The 19,097-nt window shown below is 43.0% G+C and overlaps 1 protein-coding gene across 3 annotated transcripts in view; it reads right to left on the minus strand.

Moving 5' to 3' along the window:
• Positions 1-295: 295 nt before the first annotated feature.
• Positions 296-19,097, minus strand: part of HSPD1 (heat shock protein family D (Hsp60) member 1) — a 158,883-nt gene continuing 140,081 nt past the window's right edge. For all 3 annotated transcript variants that reach the window (XM_044304966.1, XM_044304967.1, XM_044304965.1), the window contains 2 exons: positions 14,708-14,886; positions 296-1,186 (listed from right to left, as the gene is read on the minus strand). In XM_044304966.1, coding sequence (XP_044160901.1) covers positions 1,028-1,186; positions 14,708-14,886 — 338 coding nt within the window. In that variant the 3' untranslated portion in view covers positions 296-1,027. The remainder of the gene's footprint in view (positions 1,187-14,707; positions 14,887-19,097) is intronic.

Raw genomic sequence — 19,097 nt, forward strand, 5'->3', positions numbered from 1 at the left:
TGCATTTCAATGCATCCTGTTTTCACCGTTGCCTGTGTATGCAGCAGGTGCCCAGCTGTCAGTGACTGCCGAGTCCATGCCGCTGATCGGCAGCTCCTGCCCGCTGTACATGTACGGCACTGGTTCTTAAGTCACATCCACCAGTGCCGTACATGTACGGAGCGGGTCCTCTACAGGTTAACGTTGATGTGTATCACAAAAAAAAATTATATTGTTACACAAGCTCATTTATCTCCTTTTATTATAAGAGTATAATTGGTGAAAAAAAAAAAAAAAAAAAGACAAACAATTTACATTTATAGAACAAAAAGTTTATGCAGTAATGATATAGGTTTACAACACACATTAAAAGATTTTAATTCAAACAGCCATTCATTGTACAGAAGCAGATTTTATTTGGCTATAAATACAAATATTCAAAGAACAACTTTTGGGCCTCTTAGGGTACTTTCACATTAGCGGCAGGCTGTTCTGGCGGGTAAACAGCCTGTTGGATCCATCCTGCCGCTAGTTCACATGTGCCCCCGGACTGCAGCTCCATCCCTATTGACTATAATAGGGACGGGGGCGTAGTTCCTGCGGCAGCACGGCGAGAGGCAGCCGGACTAAAAGTACGACATGCAGTGCACTCGCCGTGCGCTCCCATGCTGCCGCTGGAACTCGGCCCCCGCTCCCATTATAGTCAATGGGGATGGAGCAGCAGTCCGGGGGCACACGTGAACTAGCGGCAGGATGGAACCGACAGGCTGTTCACCCGCCGAAACAGTCTGCCGGACTCCCCTGCTGCTAGTGTGAACTAGCCTTACCTATGTAAATTTAGAGAAAAAAAAAATATATAAAAAAAAAAAAATAATAATCGTACAAGCACCTATATCTAAGGAATGTACAAAGAGGTTTCGAAAAACATAAAATAAATTATGTAAAGAGCATGAATAACAATGAGACACTTGCAAAAAAAAAAAAATCGATAATTTTAAGTCAGACTTTACCGATCTTGTACCAACTATATAATATTCCAAATAGACTTTTAGAACATTCCTCCTCCCATGCCACCCATACCACCCATGCCTCCCATACCACCCATACCAGCATCTTTCTCTTCTTTTGGAATTTCCGTGACGACAGCTTCTGCTGTTGTCAACAATGATGCTACACCAGCAGCATCCATTAAAGCAGTTCTTACAACCTAAAGGAAAAATAAACTAAAATAAATGAATGAACTCTTAAAGGGGTTATCCCAATAGTTTCTTTAAAAAAAAAAAAATATATATATATATATATATCTGTAGTAATGCACAATGTTATTTTTAACTACATAAAGAACAAAAATGCTGCTGTACAGTTCAATTTCCACCTTTTTCTTTTTAGGCCTCATGTATTTTTTTGCACTGCACAAATTGCAGATCTGTAAAATATTAATACGGTCCGCGTGCCGTCCGCATTTTACTTGCAAACACATTGTTTTTAGCTCTGTGTGCTTTCCGTATCTGTACGTCCGTTCCACACAAGTACAGAACATATCCTATACTTGACTGCAAAATGCGGACAGTGGAACGATTGAAGTCATTAAGTCAACAAAAAATGTGCAAAGCATCTATATTTTGGTGATCTATGATTTGTGGACCGGAAAACGGATACAATCATGTGCATGAGGCCTAACATTATCTGGAGGTTTTCCCAGTTTCATTTCTGTGGCAAACAGCAGCTTGTAACACCAATCAAGCACTACATCGCCCAGCTGCAATCAGCCATTAACCACTTCCTCTCTTGCATAGAAAACAGTCCCTCACATATAGCCCCAAAGATGCATATGATATGCGTTGCTTTAACAATTTCCTGCTCCATTGTCTAGAAAGATAGAAATATAAGTTTCTATGAAGTAGAAATGAATTGTGTCTAGGCAGATTCACTAAGATCACCAGAATTTTGGATGCAGAAGAAACCGCAGAGGACTTTCAGAGAAAATTCAATGTACAAAAAAAAAAATTAAAAAAATCTATATTTTTGTCACATGTGTGGATAATTCATTTTAAATGCCATATTCACTGCAAAGTAATACCTTTTGTGGGATAAGCAAAACAAATCTCCTTTTGGGTGATTTTACAGTTTGCAGAAGCTCCCCCCCCCCCCCCCACAAAAAAAATAAAAATAAAATAAAATAAAATAAAAAGGTTTTTGCAACCAGAAGTGGATCCAGCAGAAAGAAAAAGTACCAATCTTTTATATTTCTCATTCCTTTTAAATACTCTTTAAAAAAGTCGCAGTTTATATGAAGTTATGTGCAAAATAATAACAGTCTAACATCACTAATGTTAGATTGTTAGAAAAGATAATACAACATGGGAACAAATTAATGACTAGGTGTAGCTAAGTAATGGGCAAACAACAGAATCAGTCATGACATGCACACTACTACTTGTGTGTAACTGACTAATTTAATAAAGGATGGGGGGTGGGTTCGAATTAATAGCAGTGTGGAGTTCAATTAGTGAGGTCATTCATTCTGTGAAGAAACTGGTGTCAATTATGGCCCTTATTTAGAGTAGGGCAGCAAATTTACCTGCTGGTTTTAGCTCTTGCTTGGTGACCGCAGCAAGGGACCGAGCACACCAAAGCCAGCTCCAAGGAGTTCCCCGGCGTGGCAGTTCCTCAGACAATGTGCTGATGACAAGACACAAGTGGTTTGCACGCTGTGCAATCAGAGCCTGAAGGGAGGCATAAACTTTCTCAACCTGAGAACAACATGCATAACCAGGCATTTAAGTGCAAAGCACGAGCTGCAGTGACGTAGACACCTCAAAAACCAAGAAAGGTCTCTGGCTCCTCCTGCTTCCTTTTCTGCGCAGTCTCGGCCTCTTTATCCACCTCTGGAGTGACAGTGCCACCTGCCACCCTGCAAACAAACAGGATCTGCCAGCAACACCAACACCTGGGTCACCAAGCATCTCCACAATGTCCCAAGGAAGCGCTCAGCTCTCCATCTCCCAAACGCTGGAGAGGAAGAGGAAGTACCCCCCTACCCACCTGCGATCCCTAGCCCTGAATGCCAGCATTTCTAAATTACTAACCTTTGAAATGCTGTCATTCCATCTAGTGGAGACGGATAGTTTTAAAGGCCTTAGGTAGCTGTCCCACAGTACGTCGTGCCCAGCCGCCACTACTTTTCAAGGCGAGCCATCCCTTCCCTGCACAACCAAGTAGGGAACAAAACCAGGTGTGCACTGCGGAACACAGTCTGTGGCAAGGTGAACCTGACTACAGATACGTGGACCAGTAAGCACGGTCAGGGCAGTTATATCTCCATAACAGCACACTGGGTAAATGCAGTGGCGGCTGGGCCTGAGGCGGATAGCAGTTCGGCGCATGTCCTTCCACCACAGAGGATTGCAGGGCGCTCCAGTTTGCCTCCTGTTGCTTCCTCCTCCTACTCTGCTTCCTCGTCCTCTACCAGCTCCTCATCCGGTCAGTGTAACAACTTCACCACCAATGACTGGGCCTCCATGTGAGACCTGTGTTCCTTGTTGCGCTGTTTCGAGTGCTCCACCAACATGGCCAGTGCCGATAACCCCATTCTCAGCGTTACTATCCCCACTTCTATGCCTCCTTGAAAAAACGCTCCTGGCGATGATGGAAGAGGATGTGGCACAGGAGGAGGAGGAGGAAGAGGGATCATTTCGTAGGGTTTCTGGACAGTCATTCCCAAGTGGCTCTGGGGGTGGGTTCCTGCACCCACAAAATACCGGTACACAATTGTCCAGCCAGGGCACAGTTCTGAAGGATGACGAGGTGGAGAATAAGATGGAGAAGGAGGAACCATGGTCACAGTAGGATGACACCCAGACCAGCTCATGGCCATCACTGGTGCGTGGCTGGGGGGATACAAAGGACACTATACACCTACCACAGAGGACAGCTTTTCGTTGCCTCTGGGCAGCCTGGCACACATGAGCAGTGTCTCCACAACAACCGCAGAGTTGTCCACATTTTAACTTGTACCGATTACTGGGTGGCCACGCTGCTGGATCCCTGTTACAAGGGCAACATACCGTCCTTAATACAGTCACTGGAGCGTGATCATAAGATGCGCGAGTACTAGCGCACGCAGGTAGACGCGCTGCTGGTTGCTGTGTTACTGACACAGTAACAACCTGACATTCCCACCTGACCCGCCTACACGTACTGAATGACGGGTCTGCCCCCTTCAAACTTCTGGGTCTCCAAATTGGGCACATGGCCTGAGCTTGCCCTTTATGCCTTGGAGGTGCTGGCCTGCCCTGCAGCCAGTGTATTATCTGAACGTGTGTTTAGCACGGCAGGGGGCGTAATCACAGACAAGCGCAGCCGCCTGACCACAGCCAATGTGGACAAGTTCCCGTTCATTAAAAAGAACCAGGCATGGATCCCTCAGGACATGTCCGTACATTGGGCAGAATAGACATGTATACCGGCACTAACCAGCCATTGTTAAACTGCAGCGCAATTGCTCATTTCACTCTGAAAGAGTGTACCCCAATTTTTTTAAAATTTAAAAAAATAAAATTTAAAAAACAAAAAAAGCAGTGTAGGCTACCTCCTCCACCATCACCGCCTCCTCAACTTCTTACTCCATATGGACCTCGTCCTCCTAGATCAAAGTTATTTTTTATTTTTTACCTATTTTATGTTAAAGTCATTTCCCCATCCACATTTGTTTGCAGAGCACTTGCCATGCTATTAACCACATTCTTATGCCATTTGCAGCCCTCTAGCCCTTTCCATGAAATTTTAACAGCCATTCTAGTGCTCAAAAGTTCGGGTCCCCATTGACTTCAATGGGGTTCGGCGTCAAGTTCGGGTCCCAAACTCGAACTTTTTTCTCAAGTTCGGCCGAACCTGTACAGCCAGTGCTCAACTCTACTTATGAGTACTGCAACAATCAGAAGACGCTTATGTGAAGCACCATTGCTAAGAAAGACATGTGAAAAGGTTACAGTTTGCCAAAGAACACATTGACTGGCCTAAAGAGAAGTGGTGCAACATTCTACGGACAGAAGAGCGCTCTTATAGGGTCTAAAGACTGCAGTTTGTTAGATGACCCATAAACACTGAATTTAAGCCTCAGTACACTGTGAATAGTGTAAAATATGGAGGTGGAAGCATAATGGTTTGGGATGTTTCTTTACTCTGGAGTCAGGTCCATTTATCGGGGGGCGTGGCTAACTGCCGACATGGCCGGACGTGTCTGAAAGCAGCTCCGGCTTCATAAGTTCCATCCTGCTTAATCCTGAGCTGGCATCGAAGATATTTTTGCCTTAAACCTAAGCTAAAGAACCCATAGAGGTCGTGCATTACGATTATGGGTCCCAGCAAGGCGCAACAAGCGGCGGATTGCCTGAAGGAGTTTGCCCGCCAAGACTCACAACATGGTGCCGCCGCTACCTCCTCTCCTCGTGCACCGCTCACCAGAGGACAAGTCGGACAGGCCTCAACAACGGAACCGGAGGGAGAGCCTGAACTCACTCTGCAGGTCTCCCACAGTCAGCTGATGGCTGCCATTATGGGGTGTCAGTCATCACTCACAGGAAAGATTGAAGAGGTCAGAGTGGGGCCTCCTGCGTCATGATGTCAAACAGCTGAGAGAAAGGGTCCGACTCACAGAGGAAAGGGTGTCAGAGCTGGAAGACTCGACCAGACCCCTGGCTGCGAGGGTTACTGCTGTGGAGGGTGCGGTTGAACTATGGCGTCAGAAATGTGACGAACTCGAAAACCGCTCGAGGAGGAATAACGTCCGCATACTGGGCATGCCTGAGAGGACCGAGGGATCCGATCCCGCTACATTCCTGGAGGGATGGTTTAAATCTACGTTTCCAGATGCGTCCTTCTCGGCAGCCTTTGCGGTGGAGAGAGCCCACCGGGTCCCAGCTCGGATGCCCCCACCAAGACCACTCCTCGCCCGCATGCTCAACTGGCGGGACCGCGACCTCATCCGATCTAAGGCCAGAATAAACAGACCATCACCCTCGGATCTGCTAACATCTCCCTGTATCCGGACTTTTCAGCAGAACTACAGAAGAGAGCTACGTTTACATCTATAAAGAAACGACTGAGGGACATGGATTTACAATATTCTATGGCCTATCCGGCCCATCTGAGAGTTCTGGATGGCGGGAAATCTCACTTCAACAGTCCCAGGGAGGCCGAGGACTGGCTCGTGGTGAGACCCCGGAACGCGCCCTAGAGAAGAGGGGACAATCCTATGATAGAAATCATACTTGTTCTAATCCTGGGACTGACTCTTATTTTTTTCCTATTGTCCTTCTACTTTGAGTATACTCGATTCTGTTGGACTCCAGGCAGACTTCTCTCCTGATGGCTCACGGGTGTGAGGGGCCCGTGAGTATGTCCATAATATGTCTCAGATTATGCTTCAGGTTTAATGAGCCATTAGCGCTCTCACCTGCACTTGTTTGCATTATCTCTACACTGTGCAGGTCCTCCGTTAACATGGTCACTAATGTTAAGTGCTTCACATGTGTTTTTCACCCGGTACTGCGGGATTCACTGTTAAGTTATCAGTTTTACTGTTTATATAGCAACTGGTGAATCGTCTACTATTGTGTTCTACATTGCTGCGGAGGTATTAGGGCAGGTGCATATGGGTTTCCTGGACCAACATACTCATTAATGCTAGGCCAAATCCCATGGCATCTATAACGTATATGTCCTGGAACGTGCGTGGTCTAGGTGGTCCCAGGAAACGCATGGCGGTATTTGCACAAATTCGGGTATACAACCCGCACATATTGTGTCTCCAGGAAACCCACATCACAGCAGATACAGAGGGAAGATTGCGTAGGAGACGGTGACCCTCTTATAATGTGGGACACTCTGAAAGCTTATGTGAGAGGATGCGCCAAGTCATCCATATCATATCTTAAAAAACCCGCAAGGCTCAAGGAGGAGGAGATGTGTGCGTTATGTAAGGCAGCCGAGATTGCGTATGTATCTGACCCCACCGAAGAAAATAGACTAGACTGGATGCAGAAGGGTAGGCAATACATGTTATGCTTACAGGAAAAGAGCGATCGCAAGCTCTTCTTTCTCAAACAACAAGCCTTTGAACAGGGTAGCAAGACAGGGAAGATCCTAGCACAGGTTATCAGACGTAACACTATGGCCCCTCCGATCATCCGCATACAGAATGAGAACGGATCTGTAGTGGAGGACCCTGGAGGAATCTTGAATAGGTTTAGGGAGTTCTACAGTGAACTATACTCTTCAAGAACCCAGTATACCCTGCCAGAACTTCGGGCGTACTTGGGTGAGGTGGATCATCCTCAATTATCTCCCTTGGATAGGGGGATCCTTGATGAAGAGATCACGCTGGAGGAGGTAGTGGCTGCAATAAGGGGTTTAAACTTGGCTAAGTCTCCGGGCCCGGACGGCATCCCCCTGGAGGTTTACTCGATATTCTAGGGCCTCATTTACGTGGAATGTATATTGCCTGCCTGGAGAAAGGATATCTTCCGGACTCCCTGTATGACGCCTCTATTGTGGTTCTCTTAAAGCCAGATAAGAATCCAATGGAGTGTGGTTCTTATCGCCCAATATCACTTTTGAACCTAGATTACAAAATTCGAACTAAAGTCCTTGCGAATAGGTTGAATAAAGTAATTACTTCAATAGTCCATGAGGATCAATCCGGCTTTATACCGGGCCGGTCCACCTCCAGCAACATTAGGAGAGCCCAGGTAGTGGCGCAGGTGGGTTGCACGAACGATAGACAGTGGGCCTTGGCATCCTTAGATACAGCCAAGGCATTCGACTCCATTGAGTGGGAGTTCTTGCTGCATACCCTAGAATGTTTTGGCTTTGGTCCCACGTTCATCAAATGGATTAGGGTGCTTTACCACCGGCCCACTGCCAATATAATGATCAATGGCTCGTCATCCCCTACATTTTCTTTGCACAGAGGTACTCGGCAGGGATGCCCCTTATCCCCATTGTTGTTTGCAGTGGCAATTGAACATCTAGCCATCAGAATACGACAGGATAGCGTTTTTAAGGGGGTGTCAGTAGGGGGTAGAGAAGACAGATTAGGGTTATACGCAGATGACCTTATCCTATTTTTGGACAATGTGGACTCATCCCTACCGAGAGCAATTGACTTGATTGAACAATTTGGTAATTTCTCCAGCCTACGTATCAACTGGTCCAAGTCGGCCCTTATGGTCGCCGGACTGGCCTACGATTTACCATAACCTTATGGTGGTGAATCATTTTAAGTACCTCAGTATCATAATTACCAAGGAACCAACGTTGTCACACCAACGCAACATTGTTCCTATTGAATCCTACGCTATAGACAAATTCAAGTCATGAAGCACATTGCCTTTGTCAGTCATGGGCAGATTGAATCTTCTTAAAATGGTTCTCCTACCCAAAGCATTGTACTTATTAGAACAAGCATGCGCCCCAGTTCCGAGGAGCTTTTTTGTGAGGCTGCATTCGATTGTGGCAAAATTTGTGTGGGGTAAAGAGAAGGAAGTTGGCTCTTGACGTTCTGCAGAGGGGTTGGCCGCAGGGAGGGGCGGCTAAGCCTGATTTCTTTCTGTATTTCTTGGCAGGTCAGCTCAGATTTTTGGCTGCATGGGTCTCGCAGACTCCCATACCAAATTCTGAATTTTACTTAAAACACCATTTGGGTCTCTCTACCCTGTGGCCGGTTTTAGAAAACGTACAAATAGAGGGTCGATTATTACCCATACACAGATTAGCTAATCAGGTGTGGAGAGCTGCCAAGCTCCAACAATACCGTGACTTTCCTGACGATATAGTATTATGGGACAATCCTATGTACCCCCACTTGAGACACTGTGAGGGAAGGGTTATCTGGGAAAACTGCGGCATTCTCACGCTAAAGGGACCTGTATGAGAAGGGGGTCCTTCATTCGTTTTCTCAGCTCCAGGAGAAGTTTGGGGTGTTAAGACCCCAATTTTATAGGTACCTACAGCTACGACACGCCCTCCAGGCTCAATTTCAGGGGGCAGTGAAGGCTATTTCCAAATACCCATTGATAGGTATTCTCAGGACACAGGGACCGAGAGGGATGATCTCGAAGTTATACACGCATCTTCTAGATCTTAAACTTAGGCCCAAACCCCTGTTGGTGGAGATGAGGTGGAAGGAGAGGGTGTCACAACTTACTGATGAGGAATGGGCTGAGGCTTTATGCGCACCGTCAACTGTATCACCTTCTCTCAACAATAGGCTTACTCAATTATTCATCCTCCACAGAAGTTATTTAACACCTACCAGGCTACATAAAATGAGAAGGCTTGACCACACGAGATGCCATAGATGCGCTCAAGAAAATGCGGATTTCTGGCATCTTATCTGGGACTGCCGGTACGTGCAACCCTTTTGGAAGAAGTGGATATTCTGTCGACTCTGATCACAGAGGTGTTACCCTGTTGTCCTAAGATTTGTCTGCTAGGGATAGTGGATCGGGATACTCGCTCCTTGTATGTATGCACCTTCCTAAGAGAAACCTTATTTATGGCCAGGAAGGCTATAGCCCTGCGATGGATGGCGGACAGACCGCCGACAATAGGTCAGTGGAAGGCACTGGTGAACCAAATTTTACCTTATGAAAAGGTGATGTATGGTAATAGGAAGTGCCCTCAGAAATGTGATAAAATATGGGGATCTTGGTGATATCACATGTTGTACTATTTCATGGTTTATGATATAGTACAAAATGCACTTTACCAGTAAAAGTCACATGTTTTTCTTTATTCTTCATTGTTTTCTGGATGGAAATGTGTCACATTTTTTCTGCTCTGTACCATTTCATGGCAATGTATGTATATCCACATATATAATTCTTGATTTTGTCATATGTATAAATGTACCAATTTTGGTTGCTATTCTCAATAAAACGAGTTTAAAAAAAATAAATGATCCAATGTTCCTGCTGTGAGCATGTCTTGAAGTCTATTCCATAGATTCACAGTTCTTACAGTAAAGAAGCTTTGACACTCCTTGAGTCTGAACTTTTTCTTCTCCAGTTGGAGGTTCCCCCCCCTTGTCTTTTGATGGCATTTTACATGGAACAGTTTTTCACCATATTTTTTTGTATGGCCCATTTATATATTTGTATAGGTTAATCATGTCCCCCCCCTTAGACTTCTCTTCTCAAGACTAAATAGATTTAATTCCTTGAATCTTTCTTCATAACCAAGATCCTCCATGACAACAGTTTAGTCGCTCTCGTTTGTACTTTTTACAATTCCAAAGCATCCTTTCTATGGTCTGGTGCCCAGAACTGAACGCTATATTCCATATGAGGCTGCATCAACCCTTTGTAAAGTGGTAGTATTACATCCCTGCCACACAAGTCCATGCCTCGTTTAATACATGACAATATCCTGGTAGCCTTGGAAGCAGCTGATTAACATTGTATGCTGTTATTTAATCTACATGTAAAAGAAAAAAGATGGAGTCTGGCGCCTCATGTGGCCAATAAAATTTACTCATCTAAACATATTTTTAAAATGCACCATCCACCTTTATTGACCTGGGTAAGATAAATGCAGTTTTTAGAGATGGATAAATGACATATCAATTTGCCATTTGGACTGTATCTATCCTCTGGGAATATTATTCTAAACGGCAACTGTGTTTTAAATTGTATGCAGCATCAGTTCTCCAAAGTGTGATTATCGTGACGAAGAGGGGTGTTCGAAACGAGTTGACCATAAATAAATAAATCTACTTTTGGTCAATATTTACCGGGTATTCCATCCCTGCTGACAGCGCAGATACAGAGGTTCCAATTCTTCTTCTGCTATTACTCATTGGTTATTTAATCTACGATCTAATCTACAAGGACTCCCAAATCCGTCTCTATAAGTGACTCTCCCAGTGTCACATCCCCTAGGACATATGATGTACAGAGATTACTACCTAGATGCATAACTTTACGTTTATCCACATTGAACCTCATTTGCCTCGTTGATGCCCAATCAGAGTGTTCAATTCAGCTTGTAGTTTATGGACATCTTCCATAGACTGCACAGTACTAGATAGCTTAGAGTCATCTGCAAAACAGAAATGGTGCTAATAATCTCCATCCTTGATATCATTAAGAAATTAAATAGAGGACCCCGCACTGACCCTTGGGCTAGACCACATACACTGGGACTATTCTAAATAGGAATCATTGGCCACAAGTCTATGGACACAGTCCTTCAGCCAGTTTTCAATCCAATTACAAACTATACTTTTCAAGCCTCAAGACTTTATTTTACCTATTAAAAGTCTATGAGGGATAGTAACAAAAGCCTTGGCAAAATCTAGAAACATAACATCCACAGTGCCCCAACTGGGCTTTCAAGTATGCTTACATCTAGTGTAAATGAATTCAACCTCAAATGGCTCTTCAAGGCATGCATGCATTGCACAAGACAAACAGTAGTATTGTCCATGGAGCACATGTTTAAATGGGGATGAACAGTAAAGAAAGAAAACTGGAAATATGAATTTAGATTTAGACCAGTCTGCTGCAATTCGAGAACTTGCTAGGATCGAACACAAAAAAAATCTATCAAACCTTATTTTCTTGCTCCTTGTCTTAAACTTCACTTATTCATTAGTACAGCAAGCCCAGCAGAGCAATATGTAAAGCAGTTATAAGAAATAAGTTCTACAACTAAATATTGGTTCTGTAATTAAAGAGGACCAATCCTAGCCTATTTTATTAGCTAAAGGTAATAATTTTGGGGAATATATTCTTACGACTATGATATGCCATTCCTTGATTATTTCCACTAGAAGTTATGAATGAATTGCTAGCAGCCTGCAGTAAGGGTACAGAGGGGTGGTAACCAGTTTGGTGGGGGGGGGGGGGGGGGGGGGAGATGGGTTTCTGAACAGTCTGAAAATGGCAGCACTGATTGGATAGTTTGAGTCTGCGCAGGGACATGCCACCAACTGGTTACCACCCCTCTGTACCCTTACTGCAGACTGCTAGCAATTAGTCAAGAACTTCTAGTTGAAATAATAAAGGAATTGCACAACATATAGTGATAAGAATACATGCTCCAGAATTGTTATTACATGGGGAATGCATGAAGCTTCTAAAAGAGGCATGCCAGGAGAGGTTAAAGATCAACAGAAAAGCTAAATCTGTAAACAAATTTCAGTTTCGTTTATAGTGTAAATATTTGAGTTTGTAACTAAAAATGAAAACAGTGCTATTTTTTTTGAACAGCCCATTATTCTCTTTTCTGCATTCAGTTTAAACATTGATAATTTGTTAATGTTTTCATTTGGAATTAAATGTGCAGTGCTCCTAGTGCCTTTGTGCATATGGTAAATGCTATTATGAGGCATTAGTTTTGTGCAAAATAAAAAAGGTATCTGGTTTAAAATTTGCTTTAGGCCCCCTGCACACGATCAGGATTGCGTGCGGATTTTCCGCGCGGATTTGCGTGCGGTAAATCCGCACCGTAGGTCATGTCCATTGTATTCTATGAGAATTTGAAATTCTCAATGCACACGATGCGGATTTTGACCTGCGTGCGGATTTTAAAATCCGCGACATGTCAATTAATATTTTTTTTCCTGTCCGGATATCTTGCGGATTTTCTCCATTCACTTCAATGGAGAGGCTAAAATCCGGATGGTCCACGCACACAGTGCGGATTTTGATGCGGATCCGCATCAAAATCCGCATGTATGTAATAGGAAGGGGAATCAGCCACCATTTTGTGTCTGTTCATTGCAGCAAGAGAAGGAAGCAATATACTACATATAGTATATGGAGACGCAATATACGTCTCCATATACTAGAATGTACTGTCGGATTTGAGAATTACTGTACGTTGAAATCGCGATGCGATTAATTTAACACAAAATAATCGCATGGCGATTTCAACTTAGTACTGCTATATTCCATATTCGCCGAATATGGAATATAGCAGTACTAATGGAGCGTCCCCATCACCATGGGAACGTCTCCATATACTAGAATGTACTGTCGGATTTGAAACGTTGAAATTGCGATGCGATTAATATAACACGAAATAATCGCATGTGATTTCTACTTAGCACTGCTATATTCCATAGTAGGCTAGAATTAACGAATATGGAACATAACAGTGCTTAAGTTGAAATCGCCATGCGATTATTTCGTGTTAAATTAATCGCATCACGATTTCAACGTACAGTAATTCTCAAATGATGTCACAGGAAATGATGTTAAAAAAGGGTGTATTTTTGTTCTAGAGAGATGTTGAAAAATCTGCATGCAAATCCGCACGCAAATCCGCACCAATTAATGCGGATTGACCGCACGGATTTGCCTGTGAACACCTGCGGATTTCAGTGCGGATTCTCTGCACATGAATCCTGAACGTGTGCATGTACCCTTACAGTCTAACCACTCGCACTTTCCGACTGACTTTTCAAAACAAGGGAGGCGTAAAAAAAAAAAAAAAAAAAAAAAAAAAAAAAACACACCAAAAAAGGTTTGCACAAGTAAGCCCAAATATCTGCAAAGCACTATTTTGTGACTGATGCAAAAATTCTGGCATGCATTGACTACCCTAATGTGTGAAATCACTATTAAACCTTCTGCCAGGGGTGTTTGGATATTTTGCACCACTGGTAGCTATGACAATTTCCACAATTTTGACATGTAGAAATAAAAGGCGGTGAGTCACTTATTATTGGTGTCTATGTGTACTACAAGGTGACAGCGCAGCATGTTATATGTAGATGTGTGTGATATATGTTGTGCAGTGTGTGGTTTATGGATGTGCGTAATGTACTGCAGTGTATAGTGAGTACAGCAGGCTATTATAGCCTATGGTGCATTCACTCAAGACCTTGCTCAGGGGCTTATTTACCCTATGCTGGAGGGTGAGGAGTGATGTTATTTACATGGGACTTTATGTTGGAGGGGAGAGAAGTTATTTAGACTAGTAATGGGTCACATCCATAAATAACTCTTATAACACGTTCATATCAGCACTATTTATAGAAAGCATTCAAGGCTTTTTGTCAGAATCTGTGACAGAGGCCCTGAATGTAGCCTCCAAAGCAGATGTGAACCATTATTATTTAGGCTTACGTATTATGCATTTGAATTACTGCAACTTTCATACTCCTCGGCTAAAAATACTTCTCAAAAACGAACAGGAGTACTTTTAATCTTCCGGAAACAATCATGTGCGGCCTCTGCTCACCCCAAATTGTATCAGTAAAATCTACAAATTGTAGAGCCCTCACACAGCTACATAGATGTAAATATAAAAATAGTTATGTGGGTCAGAATATGGCAATAAAAAATTATTTTCCCCAGTCAAACATAAGAACAACTATACAAATATGGCATTGTTATAATAGTACCGACATAAAACTAAGGTTATGGGTCAGTTTTATTGCGATATGACCCCATTGTCTGAGATGGAAATACCCCTTCAAGGTTTTTTTTACGCATTTTCATTCTTTAGATCTTTTAGTTATTGGCACTGGTGATCTGTCCACAACCAGTTCATCATTAAGTTGTATTTTCGCTTTTTTAAATCAAAAGCGAGGCACAACTAAATATGTATCGGAAACTGCATGTCAATTTTGTTTACTTAAATCAATAAAAATGTTTTACAAAGCAAAACAAACTTCTTACTGCATATAAAATAAACCTGTAAACACTCATTTTACCTTTGTGGGATCAATAATTCCCTTTTCTACCATGTTAACATATTCTCCAAGCATAGCATCATATCCAATTTCAGGATCACTCTGCAAAATCTTTTCCACCACCAATGATCCTTCTACGCCAGCATTCTTTGCAATTGTCATGGCAGGAATTTTCAATGTTCGTCTAACTATTTCAATTCCTTTAAAGAAAAGGAAAATATATTAAAAAAAAATATATATATATATATATATATATATATATATATATATATATATATATATATATATAAATGAAAAAATTGGACTGCACTCCATAATAATAATAATAATAATAATAATAATAATAATAATAATAATATAGTAGATTCACACTGAAGGCATCAAAACTATGAATTAACACATGTGGAATTATATACATAACAAAAAAGTGTGAAACAACTGAAAATATGTCATTCTAGGTTCTTCAAAGTAGCCACCTTTTGCTTTGATTACTGCTTTGCACACTCTTAGCATTCTCTTGATGAGCTTCAAGAGGTAGTCACCTGAAATGGTCTTCCAACAGTCTTGAAGGAGTTCCCAGAGATGCTTCGCACTTGTTGGCCCTTTTGCCTTCACTCTGCGGTCCAGCTCACCCCAAACCATCTCGATTGGGTTCAGGTCCAGGGACTGTGGAGGCCAGGTCATCTGGCGCAGCACCCCATCACTCTCCTTCATAATCAAATAGCCCTTACACAGCCTGGAGGTGTTTGGGTTCATTGTCCTGTTGAAAAATAAATGATGGTCCAACTAAACGCAAACCGGATGGAATAGCATGCCGCTGCAAGATGCTGTGGTAGCCATGCTGGTTCAGTATGCCTTTAATTTTGAAAAAATCCCCAACAGTGTCACCAGCAAAGCACCCCCACATATCCTCCTCCATGCTTCACGGTGGGAACCAGGCATGTAGAGTCCATCCGTTCACCTTTTCTGCGTCGCACAAAGACACGGTGGTTGGAACCATAGATCTCAAATTTGGACTCAGACCAAAGCACAGATTTCCACTGGTATAATGTCCATTCCTTGTGTTCTTTAGCCCAAACAAGTCTCTTCTGCTTGTTGCCTGTCCTTAGCAGTGGTTTCCTAGCAGATATTCTACCATGAAGGCCTGATTCACACAGTCTCCTCTTAACAGTTGTTCTAGAGATGTATCTGCTGCTAGAACTCTGTGTGGCATTGACCTGGTCTGTAATCTGCACTGCTGTTAACCTGCAATTTCTGAGTCTGGTGGCTCAGATGAACTTATCCTCCGCAGCAGAGGTGACTCTTGGTCTTCCTTTCCTGGGGCGGTACGCATGTGACCCAGTTTCTTTGTAGCGCTTGATGGTTTTTGTGACTGCACTTGGGGACACTTTCAAAGTTTTCCCAATTTTTCGGACTGACTGACCTTAATTTCTTAAAGTAATGATGGCCACTTGTTTTTCTTTACTTAGAATTTGTATTATGGCAAGAAAAAAAAGCAGCTAACAGTCTATTCAGTAGGACTATCAGCTGTGTATCCACCTGACCTCTCCACAATGCAACTGAAGGTCCCAACCCCATTTATAAGGCAAGAAATCCCACTTATTAAACCTGACAGGGCACACCTGTGAAGTGAAAACCATTTCAGGTGACTACCTCTTGAAGCTCATCAAGAGACTGCTAAGAGTGTGCAAAGCAGTAATCAAAGCAAAAGGTGGCTACTTTGAAGAACCTAGAATATGACATTTTCAGTTGTTTCACACTTTGTTATGTATACAATTCCATGTGTGTTAATTCATAGTTTTGATGCCTTCAGTGTGAATCTACAATTTTCATAATCATGAAAATAAAGAAAGCTCTTTAAATAAGGTGTGTCCAAACTTTTGGTCTGTACTGTAAATACACATACAAATTTAAATATATACACACACACACACACACACACACACACACACACACGTATGTATGTATATACACACACACACACAGTCGTGGCCAAAAGTTGAGAATGACACAAATATTAGTTTTCACAAAGTTTGCAGCTAAACTGCTTTTAGATCTTTGTTTTTGCAGTTGTTTCTGTGATGTAGTGAAATACAATTACACGCACTTCATATGTTTCAAAGGCTTTTATCGACAATAACATGACATTTATGCAAAGAGTCAGTATTTGCAGTGTTGGCCCTTCTTTTTCAGGACCTCTGCAATTCAACTGGGCATGCTCTCAATCAACTTCTAGGCCAATTCCTGACTGATAGCGACCCATTATTTCATAATCACTTCTTGGAGTTTGTCAGAATTAGTGGGTTTTTGTTTGTCCACCCGCCTCTTGAGGATTGACCAGAAGTTCTCAATGGGATTAAGATCTGGGGCGTTTCCAGGCCATGGACCCCAAATGTCAACGTTTTGGTCCCCGAGCCACTTAGTTATCACTTTTGCCTTATGGCACGGTGCTCCATCGTGCTGGAAAATGCATTGTTCTTCACCAAACTGTTGTTGAAAGAAGTTGCTGTTGGAGGGTGTTTTGGTACCATTCTTTATTCATGGCTGTGTTTTTGGGCAAAATTGTGAGTGAGCCCACTCCCTTGAATGAGAAGCAACCCCACACATGAATGGTCTCAGGATGTTTTACTGTTGCCATGACAGGACTGATGGTAGCGCTCACCTTTTCTTCTCCGGACAAGCCTTTTCCCTGATGCCCCAAACAATCGGAAAGAGGCTTCATCGGAAAATATGACTTTGCCCCAGTCCTCACCATATTTTCTGCAAAAGATCCATCTGTCCCTGATGTTTTTTTTGGAGAGAAGTGGCTTCTATGCTGCCCTTCTTGACACCAGGCCATCTTCCAAAAGTCTTCGCCTCACACCTGCCTGCTGCCATTCCTGAGCAAGCTCTGCACTGGTGGCACTCAGATCCCTCAGCTGAATCCTCTTTAGGAGACGATCCTGGCGCTTGCTGGACTTTCTTGGACGCCCTGAAGCCTTCTTAACATTAATTGAACCTCTTTCCTTGAAGTTCTTGATGATCCTATAAATTGTTGATTGAGGTGCAATCTTAGTAGCCACAATATCCTTGCCTGTGAAACCATTTTTATGCAACGCAATGATGGGTGCACGCGTTTCTTTGCAGGTCACCATAGTTAACAATGGAAGAACAATGATTTCAAGCATCACCCTCCTTTTTACAGGTCAAGTCTGCCCTTTTAACCCAATCAGCCTGACATAATGATCTTCAGCCTTGTGCTTGTCAACATTCTCACCTGAGTGAACAAGACTATTACGTAAATGATCTCAGCAGGTCCTTTAATGACAGCAATGAAATGCAGTGGAAAGGTTTTTTGGGGATTAAGTTAATTTTCATGGCAAAGAAGGACTATGAAATTCATCTGATCACTCTTCATAACATTCTGGAGTATATGCAAATTGCCATTATAAAAACTTAAGCAGCAACTTTTCCAATACCGTATTTTTCGACCTATAAGACGCGCACCCCCCCCCCCCCCCCCCAAAGTGGTGGAAAAATAGCAGTGAGTCTTATGGGGTGAATGCTGCCGATTTTGCCGTATTTTCAATGATACAGATGTATCATCTGTGAGGGAGGAGAGGCTGGGGGCCGGCATCTGCATTTATAAGGACAGCGGGGCCCGTGCAGTGACTGCATTCTACTACACAGGCCCCGCTCACTGTATAATCGTATCTGTATTCTGTAATAGTTAATTGTGTATATACCGGTAATCGCATAATCAGCGCTACTTACAACTACAAGCGCTCGGTAGGTAGCAGAGAGGAGGCAGGCTGGGCGGCGCATCACTCAATAAGTCACGCTCCTGCACCACCCACTTTATGAATGAAGCAGGCGGCGTGGGTGCATGACTTAGTGACTCACCCTGCCAGCGCCCGTCCTGCCTCCTCTCTGCTACCTACCGAGCACTTTTAGTTGTAAGTAGCGCTGTTTATGCGATTACCGGTATATACATAATTAAGTATTACAGAATACAGATACAATTATACAGTGAACGGGGCTCATGTAGTAGAATACAGTCACTGCACGGGCCCTGCTGTCATTGTAAAAGCAGATGTGACCCCCACCCCTTGTATTGAGGGTCATTCACTACAGGGACACTTATGGAGGGGGATCTGTGGATGACACATAGCATAAGATCCCCCATAACAGTGCGTCACCCACAGATCCCCCATAACAGTGCGTAACCCACAGACCACAATTAGTTCAAAACCCACCAAAAGCACACCAACTGGTTAAAAAATTTTTTTTTTTCTTATTTTCCTCCTCAAAAACCTGTGTGAGTCTTAGGGGCTGGTGCGTCTCATAGGACAAAAAAAATACGGTATTTATGTAATTCTCAAAACTTTTGGCCACGACTGTGTATATAATATATATATATATATATATATAT

The sequence above is a fragment of the Bufo gargarizans genome, chromosome 8 (genome assembly GCF_014858855.1).
Source record: "Bufo gargarizans isolate SCDJY-AF-19 chromosome 8, ASM1485885v1, whole genome shotgun sequence".
Lineage (NCBI taxonomy): Eukaryota > Metazoa > Chordata > Amphibia > Anura > Bufonidae > Bufo > Bufo gargarizans.